This window comes from Oreochromis niloticus, linkage group LG16, assembly GCF_001858045.2.
Source record: "Oreochromis niloticus isolate F11D_XX linkage group LG16, O_niloticus_UMD_NMBU, whole genome shotgun sequence".
NCBI classification, from domain to species: domain Eukaryota; kingdom Metazoa; phylum Chordata; class Actinopteri; order Cichliformes; family Cichlidae; genus Oreochromis; species Oreochromis niloticus.
In genome coordinates this window covers 24,913,927-24,935,046 of record NC_031987.2, presented here as the reverse complement: position 1 = coordinate 24,935,046, position 21,120 = coordinate 24,913,927, and the positions used below count along the sequence as shown (strand labels likewise).

Here is a 21,120-nt window from a genome sequence, read left to right as displayed (position 1 = left end):
ATTTGTCATTAAATATTAGTGAAAAACAGGGTGAATCTTGGATTTGAATTTTGACTTTCTGACATTTTTCAGCAGCAAGAGAATAAGGAGACTGACAAACAGGTGGAGGAAGAGAATGCCACAGAGGAGGCTCATCACCCACATATCAAAGACAGCTTTGACTCCATCCCTCGGCCACCCCTAAAGAGACAGAGGACCTCATGTGCATTGGTGGACTTGCTCGGAGCTACGTTTGCCTCTACTAGTGACAATACTGCACCAAAATCAGAACATGATGTTGCTGCAGCTGAGATCAAGAGGTATAGAGATGAGACCCCTTTGCCTCTCACAGGAAATCCTCTCAGTTGGTGGAAGGACCATGAACTGGAATACCCTCACCTATCCAAAGTAGCAAGGAGTTTCCTATGCATTCCTGGAACAAGTGTCTCCGCAGAGAGAGTTTTCTCCTCTGCAGAAGACATAGTAAATGCACAGAGAAGTGTCCTGAGAGCTGACCATGTCGATCAGCTTGTATTCCTGCACAAAAATCTGGAAATTGAACAATAACCACTGAGAAAACACTAAACATGTAAAATCTCTGATATGAGAATGTTTGACATTTTGGTTGAGTCTCATAAGCACTTTTATTTAGATGAGTAAATTCCTTTTTTCAGGTTGTACTAAAAGTGTTCCATTGATGGACACTGCAGAGCTGTACTTTATTTTAATAGCACTTTACATTGTTTGTTAATGTTTACTTGGATGGATTCTTCAAGCAATTTCATTTTTGATTTATATTTGTTTATGTTAAGGTCACATAAAAAGTGCTTTGTTTTGATGCTCCATAGAGCACTTTTTGGATAAGTATTTTACAATCATAGTACTTAGAAAGACTTCAGTGTTACATGTTTACTTTTTTCATGTTAAAAAAAAAATACTTGATATTTCAGTAAAGTAGTTTTTGTTTGTTTATTTGACATGACTTCTAATAAGGCAGATGTTAATTTCTCCATTCATTTTGAACTTAGAGAGAGTGTTTTTGTTTCAGATGTTTCATGTCAAGCATTTAACAGTTGGGACTGTTTACTGTGAGTTTTCCTAATTAAATTCAGTCCTACTAAACACAAATATCGTCTGGCTTTTAGTATCGCAATGTATCGTATCGTCTACCCTGTATTATGATACATATTGTATCGCCAGATTCTTGCCAATACACACCCCTACTTCTTAATGAGGTTGGGACCATCAGTTGTGTTGTGCAGAAGTCAGGTTGGTGGACAGCTGACAGCCTTGTTTCACAACTGTTAGAATTCATATTATGGCAACAACCAGTCCGCTGAGTAAAGAGAAACAACAGTCCATGATTACTTTAAGAACTGAAGGACAGTCAGTCTGGAAAACTGCTAAAATATTGAATGTGTCCCCAAGTGCAGTCATAAAACCCATCAAGTGCTACGATGAAACTGTCTTACGTGAGGACCGCCCCAGGAAAGGAAGACCAAGGCTCACCTCTGCTGCTGAGGATCAGTGTTGGGCAAGTTACTTTGAAAAAGTAATTAATTATAGTTACTAGTTACTTCTTCAAAAAAGTGACTGAGTTAGTAACTGAGTTACAATATTGTAAAAGTAATTAATTACTTGAAAAGTAGCTATTGCTTTACTTTAAAAAAATACATTTAACCCTCTGGGGTCCAGGGTATAATTGGACATTTTTAACTACTTTTAATGTTTCCTCTACATTTCACCTTTAAAAACTATTTACTTTGCCTTGTTTAGTATCATCCTTTTCAGCACAACCTCACGTGCCTGAATTTACAGTTCTGTTTTCATTTTGACATACTGTATTAACACAATCGATCTAAAATCAGACAAAAACATAAATCAGAGTAGAAAAAGTTATATTTTAGGAGATATTTTAGTTATATGTTAGGAGAGACGGCATCCATCGCACCTTGGATGGAGCAGCTCTCATTTCTAGAAATATGAACAAATTTATTAAACACCCCAAAATATGACTATCCAGAGTTGGGACCAGGAAGCAGAGTTGCAGTCTTACACGCCTCTCTGCAGCTTCTCTCCTCCTGCTACCCCCCCAAAAACCCATCTCCATTGAGACTGTGTCAGCTCCCAAACAGACAAAAAACAAACTAAAAACCAGCAACAAACAACTTAAACATAAAAAAAAAATCACAACGAAAGAACAATACAGTATCCACATCTGAACCAAAGAGTAAAACAGTGAAATGTGGATTATTAAATATTAGGTCTCTCTCCTCCAAGTCTCTGTTAGTACATGACTTAATAATTGATCAACAAATCGATTTACTCTGCCTTACAGAAACCTGGTTGCAGCAGGATGAGTATGTTAGTTTAAATGAATCAACACCCCCGAGTCATTCTAACTACCAGAAACCTCGAAGCACAGGCCGAGGGGGCGGTGTGGCAGCAATTTTTCACACCAGTCTATTAATTAACGAAAGACCAAGACAGACTTTTAATTCATTTGAAAGCCTGATGCTTAGCCTCGTCCACCCCAGCTGTAAAACTCAGAAACCAGTCTTACTTGTTATCATCTATCGTCCACCTGGGCCTTACACAGAGTTTCTCTCTGATTTCTCAGACTTTTTATCTGATTTAGTGCTCAGCTCAGATAAAATAATTATTGTGGGTGATTTTAACATCCATGTAGATGCTAAAAATGACAGCCTCAACATGGCATTTAATCTGTTATTAGACTCAATTGGCTTCATTCAAAATGCGCTCACCCACCACTTTAATCACACTCTAGATCTTGTTTTAACATATGGCATAGAAACTGAACATTTAACAGTGTTTCCTGAAAACCCTCTGCTGTCTGATCATTTCCTGATAACATTTACATTTACAATAATTGATTACATAGCAGTGGAGAGTAGACTTTATCAAAGTAGATGTCTTTCTGAAAGCTCTGTAACTAAGTATGTCTGTGAAGGTTCTCAGTCATCCAGGTCATCGTAGTCAAAGGAGTTTGCAAAGAAAGTTTTCTCCAAGCACAACATCCCAGTGTACTTCAGACCCAGCAACACACTCAGACAGAAACTGGTTCACCCGAAAGACAAAACTCCAAAACACAGACTTAACAACGTGGTGTATGCTGTACAGTGCAGCGAGGAATGCCCAGACCTCTACATTGGAGAGACCAAACAGCCACTTCACAAGCGCATGGCACAACATAGAAGAGCCACCTCCACAGGACAAGACTCAGCAGTCCATCTGCATCTTAAGGTCAAAGGACACTCTTTCGAGGATGCCAATGTTCACATTTTGGACAGAGAGGACAGATGGTTTGAAAGAGGAGTGAAAGAGGCCATCTATGTCCACTGTGAGTGACCATCTTTGAACAGAGGCGGTGGTTTACGACACCAACTGTCTGCCATCTATAATCCAGTTTTGAGTTCCCTCCCCAGACGCCTTAACGCCCACTCACATCCTGGGCCATCTGACCTCAGGAATTCACATGACAAGGTGGGGCCAGGTTTCACAATGAGCTCACCCGAAACCCTGGCTGATTAGGTCCCACACCCGTTTTCACACCTTGGCTCATGTGATTAGGATCACCAGGGGGTCCTTTGTCCCTCTTTGGGGGGACACTCCCACTGGGTTTAAATCTGGGACTCTCGGCCATTTGACCTTAGAACTGAAGAAGCTTCTCGGATGAGAGGTGAAACGTCTTCAAGCAACTCAAAGAAGTCCAGACGCTTTTCTTTGCAAACTCCTTTGACTACGCTGTAACTAAGTTTAAGAATATAATCCACCCACTAATATCATCTTCAATGCCCTGTACCAACATAGAGCAGAGCAGCTATCTGAACGCTACTCCAACACAGGTCGATTATCTTGTTAATAATTTTACCTCCTCACTACGTACGACTCTGGATACTGTAGCTCCTGTGAAAACTAAGGTCTCAAATCAGAAGTACTTGACTCCGTGGTATAATTCTCAAACACGTAGCCTAAAGCAGATAACTCGTAAGCTGGAGAGGAAATGGCGTGTCACAAATTTAGAGGATCATCATTTAGCCTGGAGAAATAGTTTGCTGCTTTATAAGAAAGCCCTCCGCAAAGCCAGAACATCTTACTATTCGTCACTGATTGAAGAAAATAAGAACAACCCCAGGTTTCTCTTCAGCACTGTAGCCAGGCTGACAAAAAGTCAGAGCTCTACTGAGCCAACCATCCCTTTAACGCTAACTAGTAATGACTTCATGAACTTCTTCACAAATAAAATTTTTATCATTAGAGAAAAAATTACCAATAATCATCCCACAGATGTAATATTATCTACAGCTACTTTTAGTACCATTGATGTTAAGTTAGACTCTTTTTCTCCAATTGATCTTTCTGAGTTAACTTCAATAATTACTTCCTTCAAACCATCAACGTGTCTTTTAGACCCCATTCCTACAAAACTGCTCAAAGAAGTCCTGCCATTAATTAATTCTTCAATCTTAAATATGATCAACCTATAACTGGCTATGTACCACAGGCCTTCAAGGTGGCTGTAGTTAAACCTTTACTCAAAAAGCCATCTCTAGACCCAGCTGTCTTAGCTAATTATAGGCCAATCTCCAACCTTCCTTTCATATCAAACATCCTTGAAAGAGTAGTTGTCAAACAGCTAACAGATCATCTGCAGAGGAATGGCTTATTTGAAGAGTTTCAGTCAGGTTTCAGAGCTCATCACAGCACAGAAACAGCTTTAGTGAAGGTTACAAATGATCTTCTTATGGCCTCTGACAGTGGACTCATCTCTGTGCTTGTCCTGCTAGACCTTAGTGCAGCGTTCGATAGTGTTAACCATAATATCCTATTAGAGCGATTAGAACATGCTGTAGGTATTACAGGTACTGCGCTGCAGTGGTTTGTATCATATCTATCTAATAGACTCCAATTTGTGCATGTAAATGGAGAGTCCTTGTTAGGATGCCTGGGTCGTTGACCCAGAGGTTTTTGAGTTTATTATATGATTTATCATTTCTGGGTTTTTTTTTAATTCTGTCTTTTGGTTTATGTCTTGGTGTGATCCTTAGTTGCTGTCTCCCTTGTCTGCTGTATCCCCACGTCCAGTCAGTGTCTGTCTGCCCTGGTCTCACGTCTCTGTTCCCTCTGGTGTAGTGCCTGCATGTGAGTCTGTGTCTTTTGTTCGGTCTGTGTTATGTGCTTCCTGTTTTACTTTGATGGTCTCTGTCTTATCTCAGTGTGTTCAGTTTACGCTTCCTTGTCTCGTCAGTTCTGATTTGCCCCAGCTGTGTTTCCCTCCTGTTACTCATTCCCTGATTGCTCCCTCTGTGTATTTAAGACCTGTGTTTCTCTATGTCCGTGTCGCGATCTACCGTTCATTTTGCTGTGTGTTCCGTCTGCCTGTTCATGTAAGTTTATTTTGTATTTTCGGGGGTTTTGTTACTTTTTGCCATCCATCATTAAAGCTGAGTTTTTGAAATATACTTTTGCCTCCGAGCGTCTGCACTTTGGGTCCTCCTTACCACCACTCCTGCCTGCACACAGCCCTCACATGACAGTCCTCTTCACACACTAAGGTCAGTTATGGTGTTCCACAGGGTTCGGTGCTAGGACCAATTCTATTTACATTATACATGCTTCCCTTAGGCAGCATCATTAGAAGACACAGCATAAATTTTCACTGCTATGCAGATGACACGCAGCTCTATCTATCCATGTAGCCAGAAAACACACACCATTAGTTAAACTGCAGGAATGTCTTAAAGACATAAAGACCTGGATGGCCGCTAACTTTCTGCTTCTTAATTCAGATAAAACTGAGGTTATTGTACTCGGCCCTGAAAATCTTGGAAATATGGTATCTAAGCAGATTCTTACTCTGGATGGCATTACCTTGGCCTCCAGTAATGCTGTGAGGAACCTTGGAGTCATTTTTGACCAGGACATGTCCTTCAACGCACATATTAAACAAATATGTAAGACTGCTTTCTTCCATTTGCGCAACATCTCTAAAGTTAGAAATATCCTGTCGCTTAGTGACGCTGAAAAACTAGTTCATGCATTTATTACTTCCAGACTGTAATTCATTATTATCAGGATGTCCTAAAAACTCGCTGAAAAGCCTTCAGTTAATCCACAATGCTGCAGCAAGAGTCCTGACAGGGACTAGAAAGAGAGAGCAGATTTCTCCTGTATTGGCTTCCCTTCATTGGCTTCCTGTTAAATCCAGAATTGAATTCAAAATCCTGCTCCTCACATACAAGCTCTTAAATAATCAGGCCCCATCTTGTCTTAATAACCTTGTAGTACCATATCACCCTATTAGAGCACTTTGCTCTCGCACTGCAGGCCTACTTGCTGTTCCTAGAGTATTTAAAAGTAGAATGGGAGGGAGAGCCTTCAGTTTTCAGGCCCCTCTTCTGTGGAACCAGCTTCCAGTTTGGATTCGGGAGACAGACACTATCTCTACTTTCAAGATTAGGCTTCAAACTTTCCTTTTTGCTAAAGCATATAGTTAGGGCTGGACCAGGTGACCCTGAATCCTCCCTTAGTTATGTTGCAATAGACGTAGGCTGCCGGGGATTCCCATGATGGATTAAGTTTTTCCTTTCCAGTCACCTTTCTCACTCACTATGTGTTAATAGACCTCTCTGCATTGAATCATATCTGTTATTAACCTCTGTCTCTCTTTCACAGCATGTCTTTATCCTGTCTTCCTTCTCTCACCCCAGGCGGTCGCAGCAGATGGCCACGGCCCTCCATGAGCCTGGTTCTGCCGGAGGTTTCTTCCTGTTAAAAGGGAGTTTTTCCTTCCCACTGTCGCCAAAGCACTTGCTCATAGGGGGTCATATGATTGTTGGGTTTTTCTCTGTATCTACTGTACAATATAAAGCGCCTTGAGGCGACTTTTGTTGTGATTTGGCACTATATAAATAAAATTGAATTGAAATTGAATTGAATTGAATATTTTTTAATGTAACAACCACAAACATGTTTAATGAATCATATTTCATAACTTTAAATGCGAATATAAATTAGGGCTGGGCGATATGGCCTAAAATTCATATCGCGATATAATTTGAAGCATGTGCGGTAACGATATATATCACGATATATTCTTTTCTTCTGTATAACGTATTTTCCACACTATAAGGCACACTTAAAATCCTTTATTTTTCTCAAAAATCGAGAGTGTGCCTTATGTATGAATTCTGGTTGTGCTTACTGACCTCGAACCGATTTGGGCGAGCAGAAATCTGTTAAAAAATGTTTTAGTACAACTGTGGTAACCCGCACTGCTTGATGGATTGTCAGAGCACTACGGCTGCCGTAGTAGGAGCTTCGCGGAGTAATCTGGGTCCAAAACTCCGTCCCTTCAGGTCCCAAAGTCAAACGAACACTGAGAGTTAAAAACAGTCTAAATTCTTTAATCTTTAATAAAATCATCAGCGTTACTGCTTTACCAGGTGTAACAATTAAGTTTAACATCCAGGCATCCATGAAAACAGAATTTATTAAATTTAACGGAGTTAGAAGTTAACAGGACGTTAGCTCGCTAATTTCCACCTAAACATGACATACCATGTTCTGACGGAGAGATTTTTGAAACTAATTAAAACGTACAGCTCTGCTACCACTTCCAACATAAATGAAGAGAGAAAAACTAAACAGCAGTGGCGTTTGCAGGGCTACTGTTGATTTAGATTGATTTAGATCTAGATTGATTTAGATTTAGTAATGTTGTTTTGTTGATTGTTGTGTATCATCCTGGTACATTGTAGTGAATGCTGTGTGTGTGGTGTTCTTAAGCTGCTGGAACCTTGAATTTCCCCTTGGGGATTAATAAAGTATCTATCTATCTATCTATCTATCTATCTACTGAAGTTGGACTACCTGGTATATAATGTTGTGCTATGTGATTGCTAGCGACACAGCTATGTTAGCATAACATTAGCATAGTGAAGCTGGAGGATGAACACCAACTTTTTTACACTCGATAAAAGTTAACGTGAGGGATTCTGGTGGTTAGGGACAAATGCAATCGCATAGCAGGATGCTATACACGGGCCAAACTTCAGTCAGGAGAACAACTGAGATAATCCATCCACGATACAAGGTTAGTTATTAATATACTGCAACATAGAGCATCTGCGAGAGAATTCAACATTAATGAATCAATGTTACGGAAGTGGAGGAAGCGCAGTTTTTGGCTTTCCCCATATTTCAAAAGTGCTTCATCTCTTTGCTATGACTGTTGCCCGGCATAATTTGCAGATGATAATGGTTGTAGCCGCTGCGATGCTTTCGACCAAAACAGGCGCAGCTTGATGACATCATCAACATGCGCTATCGCGATAGAGTGGTATAGTCAAAATCTCTATTGTTGGCCAAATTTATATCGTATATCGTTTATATCATTATATACTCGTCTCATTGTTCGGACACACAACACAAAACTATCCACAACACTACATACTAACCACACAAGACAACACGTCACACCTAAAGTTTCCCCCTATTCCTAAACAACCAAATGTCATATCATTTTTTGATTGGTCGCGCAGCTGCTTAAAGCTGTACGGTCCAGATTACTTACATAGACAGCAACACCTGTTCAACTAATATAAGATGCGGTAAGCTGAACACAGCTTCAACCGTCTGTTTGTTGAAAAATAGTAACGCAACCGCATTTTCTTGTTAGTAACGGTAATGCCATTGTAACAATAGGAATATTAATTAGTTAGATTATGCGTTATTGAAAAAAGTAACGCTGTTAGTAACGGCGTTACTTGTAACACTGTTATTCCCATCACTGCTGAGGATACATTCATCTGAGTCACAAACCTCAGAAATCACAAGTTAACAGCACCTCAGATTAGAGCCCAGACACAGAGTTCCAGTAACAGACACATCTTTACATCAGCTGTTCAGAGGAGACTGTGTGAATCAGGCCTTTGTGGTCAAATAGCTGCTACAAAACCATGACTAAGGAAAAGCAACAAGCAGAAGAGATTTGTTTGGGCCAAGAAACACAAGGAATGGACATTAGACCAGTGGAAATCTGTACTTTGGTCTGATGAGTCCAAAATTGAGATCTTTGGTTCCACCCGCAGTGTCTTTGTGCAGAAAAGGTAAACATGCATGGTTCCTACTGTGAAGCATGGAGGAGGACATGCGATGGCACACTGAACCACCATGGCTACCACAGCATCCTGCAGTGACATGCATCCCATCATTTATTTTTCAACAGAACAATGACCCCGAACACACCTGCAGGATGTGTAAGGACTGTTTAAACAAGAAGGAGAGTAATGAACCAAGTCGAGAAGGTTTGGGATGAGATGGACCACAGAGTGAAGGCAAAAGGACCAACAAGTGCTAAGTATCTCTGAGAACTCCTTCAAGAACATTTCATCAGGTGACGACCTCAAGAAGCCCATCAAGAGAATGCCAATAGTGTGCAAAGCACCATTCGAAGCAGGGGGCTACTTAGAAGAATCTAAAATATAAAACATGTTTGGACTTATTTCACACATTTGTGTTTACTACATATGTGTTCATTCATAGTTATGATGCCTTCTAGAAATCTAGAATGTATAGAGCCATAAAAATAAAGAAAACCATTAAATAAGAAGTTGTGTCCAAACTTTAAACTGCTAGTTTGTATGAATGTTAAAGTAACCCACTATAAGGATTTAAACTGTTAAGGAATAAATATATGTTCTTTGTGCTTATTTTCTGATTATATTGTTTTATGTATTTTAATAATAAAGGCCTGTATAAAGCAAGGCCAGCTGTGAGAGAGAACTAGGTCAGAGGGTGACAGGTCGCCTTAGCAACAGAGGTTTAAGTTAGTGGAAGTTTAAGAAACAGGAAGTTTAGAGCAGAGCTGCAGAGGCAGGAAACCAGACAGAAAAAGCAGAACTAGTAACACAGAAGGAGTTGTTTTTATCGAAACTATGTGTGACGTGTAAAGGACCAAAATAAAATAACACCAACAAAATAACACCTATATGATACACATTTTTGGTTTCTAATGCTAGATTTTGCAACTGGCTTTGGGCTGTGCAGGTCTCTCTTCCAGAAGATGATTAAATAAAAAATTATAAATATTTTGACTAAGTGAGTTGTGTTCTCTCTATTCAGTAAAAGAATGACAAGAACCAGTTTTAATAAAACCGAGCATTAAAATTGCACATTGCTTTTAAAGTCTGTGAGATTATAACATCTTGAAATGAATGCTTTTAGTCTTTGTTACAATTGAAACTAGCAGTGAAGTGGAAACTTTATGAGGGTCCTGTCAATATCTGATGATTTTAGAATAAAACATTTTAGTGATGACTTATGTGATTGATTTCAAATAATTAATATCTGTCACTCACTGTGTTGGATTTTTTGGCTCCTTCTTCAGCTGGAGGACTATATCACCTGCTGAGTCCTCCTTCCCTGGAAAATAGTCTTCTGAAAGCTTCTTCCCATCGTTGTCCACCATAACCAGTTTGATGCCTTTGCCCTCCAGAGCATCACTTTGTGTGAGGACATGGATGTCCAAAGCTGTAGCAGGGTGGTTAACATCAGAAATTTTCTCTATGTAACACTCCAAGTCTCTCTTCTCAGACTGTGACAACAGATCATGTGGACTTTGGATTGCCTTTTTCATATGATGTTTATAAAGCTGGTTTTCACAGAAACTTTGGGCGTCAACACTGCTGAGAATGTTTCTAACAGCACCACCAGCAACATGGTTTATTTGACTCATGCACATTTTGCTCATGATGGAGGTCATATGTCTGAAACAGGCCTCAACATAAGAGCTTGAAGCACTTTCTGCAATCATGTTGATGAGTTCATGTTTAAAGCGTTTCACATCTGATAGACCATGTCTTCCATCCTGGTCATTCCTTCCTTGGGATAGTTTTTCCATGCTTTGCAACAGCTGAGGAACAAAAGTATTGTTAATTACCTTCTCCGTAGGTATTGAATCCAATGTTTGTACATTAACTTGTACATTTTCAGCTGATTTTTCCATTAGATCCAACCCTTTGAGGCCTCCTGTGTGTTGTGTTACAGCACCACACAGTTCTGAAAGTATATTAAGAACCTTAAGAACCATGGTACAATTCATCATCAGGGCAGGAATGACTTCTCTTGTTATCAGATCCACTGACTGAAGCATTTGTTCCTCACACCCTCTGTCAATTATGAATTCACTGGACCCATTCTCCAGGGCAGTCTTTGGTATCCCTGAGCAAATGAAGTTTGTGAGAACTTCATCCAGCTCACGGTTGGCTTTTATCAGTGAAAACACCTTTTTCTCAAAGACGTCCTTCAGAACCTTTTGGAAAAAAGGATCAGTTTCCTTCTCAACAGTATGAGTCAGATCACTGATACATCCTTGCTTCCCCAGTTCCTGAACTGCATACTTTCCCACCTTCAGAAAACACTGTTTAACTGTACAGACAGATGTACTCTTTGCTCCTGTGATCAGACTTTTTGTGCCACTTCGCACTGCACTTCTAGCTTTCTTTAGTCGGCTGAATCCACCAGAGATCAGAGACAATCCAATTGTGGTGGCCTTGGAGATTGCCCATTCAGCCCAGTCAAAGCCTCCTTGTATCATTCCCTTGATCCCTTCAATCATGTCAGATACCCCCTCACAAGTCAGTCCAAGTCCAAACTGACTGGCACCACCACATGACAGAGCACAAACAAGAACACCTGCTGCTACTTGAAGGGCACCAAGAACAAAACAAGCAAGGGCATCATAGCAGAACTCTGGCTTCTTTTTAACTTCAAAGACTATGCTAAGGCCATTTTCACAAAGCATCATCAGCTCGTTGGTGGTGATTAAATCTTTATCTTTTGAAAGATGGTACACACTGGAATCCTCTACTTCTGCATCACCTTCGCTGTCGTCGAGCTGTCTCAGAGTTGTCAGGGCACTTTCAATGTATCCTTTCCAAGATTTGAAGATATTCATACTGGCTTGCATTTGGATCTGGAGGTTGCTGTTTGTGTGGTGTGGAACAAAGGCACTCATCACTGAAAAATTACAAAACATCATCGTATTTGTTGATTCTGAGAGATAGACTTCCACTGCAGACTGAGCTTCCTCCAATAATTTCTTTGCCTCAGCTATGTAGTCTTCTTTTCTGAGATTGAGTGTGATGTAAGCTTGATTATAAAGCGCCACAGCACTGTAGAAATGATCACACTCTGCAGCTTTCTGCCAGTAAGTCTTTGCTCCAAAGTCACATTTAGTTTTGTTCATGCAGTGCAGGTCGGTTCTGCTTGTTGCCTGTTTGATGTAATCATAGAAATTACAGCTGGTCCCCTGCAGAAGGAAGTCACCAGTCTTCTTCAAGTCTTTGGTGAGGTCTTCTCTCAGCTTGCTGATATCATCATGTCTGCTGATGTGCTCTTCATGAAGGATGAGCCACAAAGCCCAGGATTCTTTCAAAGCATTCAGTGCAGTCTGATAGTCAAACTTGTTCTGATGGATCTTAAAATATTCAGGAACATCCTTCAGTTTCAGCTTGGACAGGTCACTCCTTTCTTCCACCGTGTAATTCTTGTCAAAGTCACACAGAAATTCACAAAATGTGGAGAAGAGAGCTTCTTTAATTTCAATGTCACACTTATATTTCTCCATGCTGTCTAAATGTCTGAGCTCATATTCCTCTCTGAGCAGCCTCATGGTTTCGATTGAATGGCCTTGATATGCTGGTGCAAGATGGCCCTGGTTGAGAACCATCTGGACCATCCCTGGGTTTCCTTTCCGGGCAGTGCGTCCAAAGACCTGTTGCTCCACACGGTGACTTCTAGGAAAGTATGTGAGGAGCACAAACAGACCTCCACACTCATTTACGTTCTGCTGAACATTAATGTCTGTACCTCGGCCACCGAGGTTTGTAGCAATGATAATGTTTCCATGGCTAAAGTTTTGTTTCTCGATCTTGTGCTTCTCGCTGATTGTGTACATGGTGATGTCATTGGCTTGTCTTTCTGGAAGATCCATTTTTGTCTTCAGCTCATCTGCAGTGTTGACATCTTCACAAATGATCAAAACAACTTGACCTCTGTCTGCAGCTCTCTGTACAGTTTCACAGATCACCTGGATCCACTGAGTGCTGCCTCCACTCACCTGAACTGCTGGCAACTCAACAAGCTTTTTATGGCGGTGAGCTGGAATGACATAGCTTGCTGTTTTGTAATGCCGTTCTAGAAATACTTTCTCAGCTTCATCTCCCAATGTCCCAGAAACACCAAAAATTCCTTTTCCACTGAGGTACCTTTTAAAGAAATGGAAATTTGACATGTAATTTGTCACATTGGATAGCTGTGAAATGGCCAGCTGGTGCTTCATCTCCAGAAACTGTTGTAGGCCCTCACCCCATCGCTTGTTTTTCTCCAACATCCCACTGGCCTCAAAGTCCACAGGAATTATGGCATCATACTGATGACTGTCAGCATCATTGAAACTGCCAGTGTCAGCTTCAGGTGCTTTTTCAATCATGTACTCTCTCCCCGGAGTCATTCTGATGGCTTTTAAGGCATTCTCTGCAAAAAGTGGTAACCGATTCTCAATGTATGTTTTCAAAAATGAAGGGACGATGATAAATCCCTTACATTCATCCAATGATTTCACAGAACACTCGTCAGAATATTTAATTGTTGATTTTAATTTGTCCACAGCTCCTTGGATGAGGGATTCCTCTGACATGATTTCACAGGCACAGCCATTCTCCAGAAGAAGCAGGCTGACATCAGGGTATCTATGAGAGCTGTCCTTCCTGTAAAGTTTGGCTTTGTTGTCCATTAGTGAGTAACAATCTACAGACACATTGTTTTCTATTTTTGTCTCAAGTTGTCTCAGAAGCTTACACTGTTCTTCCAGTCCAATGTTGGCCATGATGTTCTCTGTGGCTGTCCACTTGGCATCCTTAAAGCTGTCGGTCTCTGTTTGTGTCTGACCCTCTGCTTTATTTAATTCATCCACATCCTCCTGTGAATAAAACCCCATCTGTCCACCAAGCATCAGTAGGTCAGCGACTGAAAAATCTTCTGATTCTGAGCCAACCACTGCTTGCATTAACACCTTGTGGAAGTGCTGGATCCTGGTTCCCCACCTGATCTCCCCCGTTTCAAACATTTCTACTGGCCAGCAGGCAGACATCATGGCCCAGATACTTGCCAGGACTTGCTTCACGTGTCTTAGGCTACGGGCTTGGTCTGACAGATATGTGACCTGCACTCCACAGTCTAGTGTCATGTAGTCCACCTCATCTGCTACCACACATTCAAACCCCCTCAGACCTCGAGTAGTCTTCTTCTCAAACTCTTGCCTCAGTATATCTGCTGCAAAGGTACCAACTGTACCATAAACGACCTGCTGGCTGTATGCATCCTCAAGCAGCTTGTCATGATCTTTAAAAGAGCAGTTATCGATGTGTGTTGGAGGCACCGTGGATGATGTAATACCAAACATATCATATAATTTTCTCCACTCATCCTGATCACGACTTGCTAACAAAGAAGAGTTTGTCACAATGTCCACCTTTATGCCTCGTGTGGCCTGTATTGTAGCAAACATGGCTAAAATACAAGTTTTGCCCTCTCCGGTGCCAATTTCCAACAGACTACCTTTTTTATCCCCAGTCTGTGGCAGCAGGAGTAGCAGCAGTGAGGCCAGCTGACTGAGTCTTGGGAAGTAGCCCTGAACTTGTTCACTGCTTTTAGTGGTAAAGGTGGTGCATTCCTTTACAGCTCTGGACACGACGATCAGGACTTTCTTCAGAGCATCAATCTTATGATTGTTAAAATCAAGAGAATTTATTATCTTTTTACAATCTTCAATCTTCTTCGCCTTAATGGGCTTACTTACATATTTGGGTAGCTCTTCTTCAATATACGTCAGGACTTTTCGCAGGAGTGACAGGATACACTCTGGATAGTTTTTGTCTTCCAGTTCAGCCAATAGTGTGTCAGCATCTTTGTCAAGCTCAGCTCTGTCCACACAATGTTGGATGTAGTCTACAGGATTTTTCTTTTTCAATGCAGAGAGAGCGTCGTCACAGCTCAGCCTGTAGGTGCACGCTTTGTGGAGGATTTTTGCGACTGTTTCCTGATCCACTCTCGAGGTCTGTCTAATGAAAAGCCTGATTTCTTTTGGTGTCCAGATGCTGTTGAAGACTATGTGACAGAGGATCTCCTTACATGATTGGGGCAGCTTTGAGGACAGATCCAGAACATTTGCTAACACCTGTCTGGCCAGCGTTGGATTTTCAGCTTGTAGCTGTTCCTGCAATTTAAAGAGGAACTCAGTCTTCTTGTCTTGTCCAGTCATGAGGAAACATTTAATATCAGAGTCACCATCTAAGGTCATCTTCACAACTGACTTCAGAATATTGAACCGCTCAGTCAGAGAGAGGTTCACATATCCAGTAGCCTGATCCAAAGCCCACTGTAATGAAGTGGGGATGTGGTGCTCTTTAAAATATTGTAATGTCAGCTCATTTTGGAGAGTTTTCATCCTGTTTTTCAGTGGAATCTTCACATTTTGATCCTCTCTGATGTCATACTTTGATAAAAGTTCTTTAAACTTGTCATTAACATCAGTGACCTGTATTGAAAAGGAAAAAAGAGCATAAGATTAGTCTCAGTAAGCAAATCTGGAAGCATTGATATTATGTACAATGTCATAGCCTATGTAACTTTTAATTGTCCATAATGCAGCCTGTTCTCACTCCTGAGGCGTAGCATCCCGACGTTTTGTCACGTCCTGCGGCGTTCCTGAAGAACGCGAAAGGCGACCTTCCACGTTGTTATGGTACGCGGCGGGTTCCAGCCCTGTATTGCAGCCCTGAACCTAACCTTATCCCTAAGCCTAACCATAACCTTATTTGTAACCTTAACCATAACCTTATGCCTAACCATAACCTTATTCCTAACCTTAACCATAACCGTGTCCCTACGCCTAAACCTAACCTTACCCCTAAACCTAACCATGACCTTATTCCTAACCTTAACCAGCACTTTAATGACGTGAAATAGTGTTTTCCCAAGCGATTTTAAGGGAAAAAGCGAAGATGTGTAGGTTGAGTCCAAACGGTTCTCATGTGTCCGCAGTTTTCTGATGTCGTCATGTAGGAATGCGTTGGGTGGCCGAAAACGTAATATGTTGACGATTTGTCACCTAGCGTGAAATGTTACGCTTTGGGAGTGAGAACGTGTTGCCATAATGTTAGTATTAAAAGGAGGCCAGTTTTAAGATGTAGGAAAAGCAAAACAAAATAAAACATTAATTATGGGATATCATGCAGTACCCCATCTGCATAACAGTTAAAGTGTATGCTATGCCTTCTGATGATACTGCCTATGGGAAGCATGTATAATGTAAACAGAATTGGTCCTAGCATTGAACCCTGTGGAACACCGTAATTAACCTCAGTGTGTGAAGAGGACTCTCCTTTTACATGAACAAATTTGGAGTCTATTAGATAGATATGATACAAACCACTGCAGTACCTGTAATGTTTGTGGTCAAAGAGAAAATCAGCAATTTTCTCATTGGGGCGAATTAGGGACGCATTCGCAGCATGTGGAAGAACCCCACCCCCCCACACACAGTGAATTATTTGCAGACAGCTTAATATTTCCATGGCAGTCTATACTCAGTGGTTACAATAAAGCCATTTTAACCATGGGCCATTTTCCCCATCACCTGACCTGGTCCTGAGGATCATTGGTTTATCAAAAACTTCAAATACCTGCACGCCCCACCTAACTCACCCTTGTTTCAAATGCATTTACATGGGTTACATTTCCATTTCCAAAAAGATTAAGATGTTAGCTTACAACCCTACCTCATCCCTTTCTATTCCATGCTCCTCTGCCACAAGCTCATGCAGGACTTGAGAGTGCTGCTGGTGGTAATGCTTCTGGGCTTTGAGGTTTAACTCCAGCTGAAGCCTGTCGTGTGCTTCAGAAAGCAGTTCCCTCAGTTTTTTATTCTCCTTTTCAATCTGCTCTTGGATTGTCCTCTTCCGGTGAAGCGCTGCCTGCTGCCTCGTCTCATCTTCTATTTTCCTGCGTTTCTTCTGTTGTTGGCATCTCTCATGCTCTTGTTTCTGGTCATCAATTCTTCCTGCAGGGAAACGAATGAATCTTATAGTTAACGAAGTTTGCTTTAAATTAGTAAAACAATAAAGATTTATTTGAACTTGTAAACTGGTCTCTACCACAAGCTGCACGCTGTTGTGTTCTATTCAGTTGAATTCAATTCAGTTTTATTTATATAACACAAAATAAGTATCACACTAGAAGGTAACCTGTGGGATGGCAGGCTGAATGAGACACATGCTCTTTTCTTCACATGTAAAATACATGTAAAAGGAGGGACTGTTAGGGTTGAACATTTTTCGTTTTTCTATTAAATAAAGCTGTTTTAATTATGTTATTTATACACAATGCAGTTGTGCTCATAAATAAGTTGGCGCTCCATGTTTTGAGAGTTAAGAGCTTCATTCAGCGTTATTGTCTGGATTTGAAATATTGAAGAGTGGACGTTGAGTGCAGAGGGGTATTTTGCAACACGCTTACACACACTGATAACGGTTTTAATAGGTCTCTGGGTCATAGAGTCCGAACAAGATATCCTGAACCAGACCTAAAATAAGCAGAAGAACAGTGAATGATAACATTAGATAATCAAGGCTACGCAGGGTGTTTTTGTGTCCATGTCTCTCTGAGTCCAGGAAAAAGAGCAGATAGGAGGTCGAGGAAGTAAGCGGACGTGGACTGAACGAGGAGGATTTGGAGCAAACTGCCACGTTTGTGTTGGGAGAAGACAGCCATAACAATCTTTGTTATTGTCTCACTATACAAGCTGTAAGGCCAGTTTCAAGGTTATCTTTGATAATAATAATAATAATGTATACTTTATTGATGCCCATGGGGAAATGTGAGGCAGAATATTATATCACGCAAAGGTCCAGCGCTGTAAACTTGTAATTTCATTTGTTCATTTTTTAGGGAATTATCTGATTCTTGTGTTAAGTTTTGGTGCTTAACATTATATTATTATTATTATATTCATGTAAAAACTGTTCAGACATTTGTTTAGGCAAAATGATTGGTTAGGTTTAGGTGATAAAACCTAAATAGTCTTATTAACAAATCTTTAACCTTTCCTCTTAAATTTCAAATGACTCTCTCCAACATGTGCAAACACACACCCAGGCACCTATTACTCATACATACCAAAGTTTGCACAGCAGTCAGCAATGACATTCAGTCTTCCATTGACCAGTTCAATTTTTTCACCGTCATCGCTTTCTCTTAAGGTGTATGGAGCACTGTGACCTGCACACCTGAGGTCCCACTCTGAGTGATCTCCATATCTGAAACGGAGGCCCTCAGAATTGAACGGAGGTATTGGATGTAAGTACTTTCCTTTGCTATGGCCATGCACTGTACGGACACCCTGTAAACAGAGAAGGGTGGGCATATAGATGATTATATCATCACAATGGTAAAATCATTTTATATACTGTTTTCTAACTTACCCCTCTACCCACACTGGAGTAGTGAAGGGCATATGGAGTCTTATTATGTATTGTAAAGGAGCTCCCCATGGTCCAGGCTCTGTAAGAAAACAAACAGACTATACTTATTATTCTTAAAGTAATATTTATTTATTAAGTGATTCTGTATATATCACAAGCTGCTCCTCAGAAAACAAACTGAGTTAACAGAAAACCTGTTTGTCTGTTCAGCAGTTGTCATGAGTAGCCAACACTGGAGCTGTGTGAAAAATAAAATCTTATCTGGAACTTGGGAACAGATATGTTTACTCAGTTTATGGTTCAGCAGCAAACTCTGGGATCAGCTGGGAAGCTTAAAACTCACTCTGTGGGAATCAGTGGATTAGTCCTCTAAGGAGAAACCAGAGTTCTGTGGCTGAAACACAGTCAAACCTTACTGCACATTGGGTTTCTGGCAAGAATAAAATGTTATAGTTTTCTTTCTCATAATTCTGATACTGCCTGACCCAGATACGTCTGTATGTGTACAGCATTGTTCCAGGGTGTGATCTGTGGCTCAGCAGCAAGGGAGGGGTGGTGCAGGGGGTTCAGGGGCGGCGAGGAGCAGACAGCTGCACAAGGATCAGTTGTGACAAGGAGACATTGTGAGCTAGAGAACAATGTTAGCCTTGTTGGCTGACATTGTTTTGATGGCTGTTTTGAATGCTGGCCTGGTTTGATCAGCTCTGGGACGGGTAGTTATTTTTACAACACTGGATTTAAACATTGGCTACTCATAGATTAATTGATCTCAATTTAAATTCAATTCAATCATATTTATAGATACATGTAAATATTTATTGAGTGCAAATAACAACAACAACTTCCCCAAGGTGCTTTATATTGTAAGACCCTAAAATCATACAGGTGAATTATTACTGCTCCCTGCATGTCTCCTTCTCATTCACACATATATTCTGTCTTGCTTTTGTTGACTTTTTACTCCTCTTCTCTTCAGAGCATACTCAGACACTCTGCTACCTGCAATTCAAACATCACATCTGTAGAGCTCTTTCTCAGCATGAAGCCATACTGCTGCTCACTGATCCTCACCTCCCTTCTTAACCTAGCTTCAACAACTTAACAAAGCAACTTTAAAAAAGTGCACTTAAGGATGGTACAAAGAAAAAGGAAACTTGATTCCAGGAGCACAGCACCAAGAATCAAAAGTATCAGGAGTGGACAGACATGGGAACAAGACTGAAAAAGGAGACGAGATAAAACATGAAGTGAACATGAAGATGATTCATGTGTGACTAAAAATAAAGTGCAGAATAGGACACATAGGATGAAACACAAAGAGAAGAACATGGGAACGGGTCAGTCCATTTACACTACTAAGACACGGACAGCAAGGGAGCGAGACAGAGGATGATGGAGACGCAAACAGAGATGTGTTTATAGGCATCAATATGGAAAGCATCAGCAAGGACAATAAAGATGTTTCACTAAAAAGGAAGACAAACATTTATTAGACTCATATTCTAAATTATCACAAGAGCCAAAATCAATGAGCTTTACTTACAGGAGTCTCAACACTGAACTTGAAGAGTTGGGTCCCTGCAGACAGACAAATCTTTTTCATATGATGGGTGCTCCTAAAAACAGACTGAAGAGGAATGAGGGAGGGCTGGAAACAGGGAGGCCACTCCAGGGTCCACTCACACATTTTTTTGTAAATCACGTGATTTACAAAAAGCTGAGCAGCAGAGGGAGGGTATGACAATGTGTGAGTGGACCCTGGAGTGACCTCGCTTCCTCTCCCTCTGCTACTCAGCTTTTTGTAAGTCACGTGATTTACAAAAAGCTGAGCAGCAGTGCATGCTCAAGCTACAAGCACCACAGGAAGCAAGAAGGAAAGAGGTTATCCAAAGTGCTGTACATAGTACAAAAGTAAAAAGGAGAACAAACACTCACAAAGAATAAAACAGAAACTCTGTCACAATTAAAAGCTAAAGAGTAAAGATGAGTTTTCAGACAGGTTTTAAAATGGGAGTGTTAGAGAGATCCTAGTCTGAAGAGGCAGACTGTTCCAAAGTTTAGGAGCAGCAATCACAAAGACATGGTCTCCTCTGTTTCAGCCTGTTTCTAGGGACAATCAGAAGCAACTTATCAGCTGACCTGAGAGTTCTGTTTGGAGTATTTTTGTTAAAAGATCAGAGAGATTAAATTTTTCCTGAAAATAGAGCCTAATGGGATCATGTAAGGGGAAAGAGTACTGGGGCCAAGATAGATCCTTGAGGGACCCCAAGGATGTGGATGAAAAGTCACCAAACCTGAAAGAAAAACCTCTATCAGTTAATAATAATGTATACTTTTGCTCCATCACACGCGTCCAAGTACTCCACAGCGTGGCTGGCAAGAAAGGGTATAAAAGAAGAAAAACTAATGACATGGCCTCCTTGTTCACCTGATCTGAACCCCATTGAGAACCTGTGGTCCATCATCAAATGTGAGATTTACAATGAGGGAAAACAGTACACCTCTCTGAACAGTGTCTGGGAGGCTGTGGTTGCTGCTGCACGCAATGTTGATGGTGAACAGATCAAAACACTGA

The 21,120-nt window shown here is 40.8% G+C and overlaps 1 protein-coding gene across 6 annotated transcripts in view; it reads right to left on the bottom strand.

Moving 5' to 3' along the window:
* The window catches only part of LOC100706980 (uncharacterized), a 78,684-nt gene extending 58,393 nt beyond the window's left edge, over nucleotides 1-20,291 (bottom strand). For all 6 annotated transcript variants that reach the window (XM_025903673.1, XM_025903675.1, XM_019346133.2 and 3 more), the window contains exons 1-5: nucleotides 20,089-20,291; nucleotides 18,546-18,624; nucleotides 18,241-18,463; nucleotides 16,845-17,125; nucleotides 10,362-15,601 (exon numbers count right to left, since the gene is read on the bottom strand). In XM_025903673.1, coding sequence (XP_025759458.1) covers nucleotides 10,362-15,601; nucleotides 16,845-17,125; nucleotides 18,241-18,463; nucleotides 18,546-18,614 — 5,813 coding nt within the window. In that variant the 5' untranslated portion in view covers nucleotides 18,615-18,624; nucleotides 20,089-20,291. The remainder of the gene's footprint in view (nucleotides 1-10,361; nucleotides 15,602-16,844; nucleotides 17,126-18,240; nucleotides 18,464-18,545; nucleotides 18,625-20,088) is intronic.
* Between the last annotated feature and the right edge of the window lie 829 nt (nucleotides 20,292-21,120).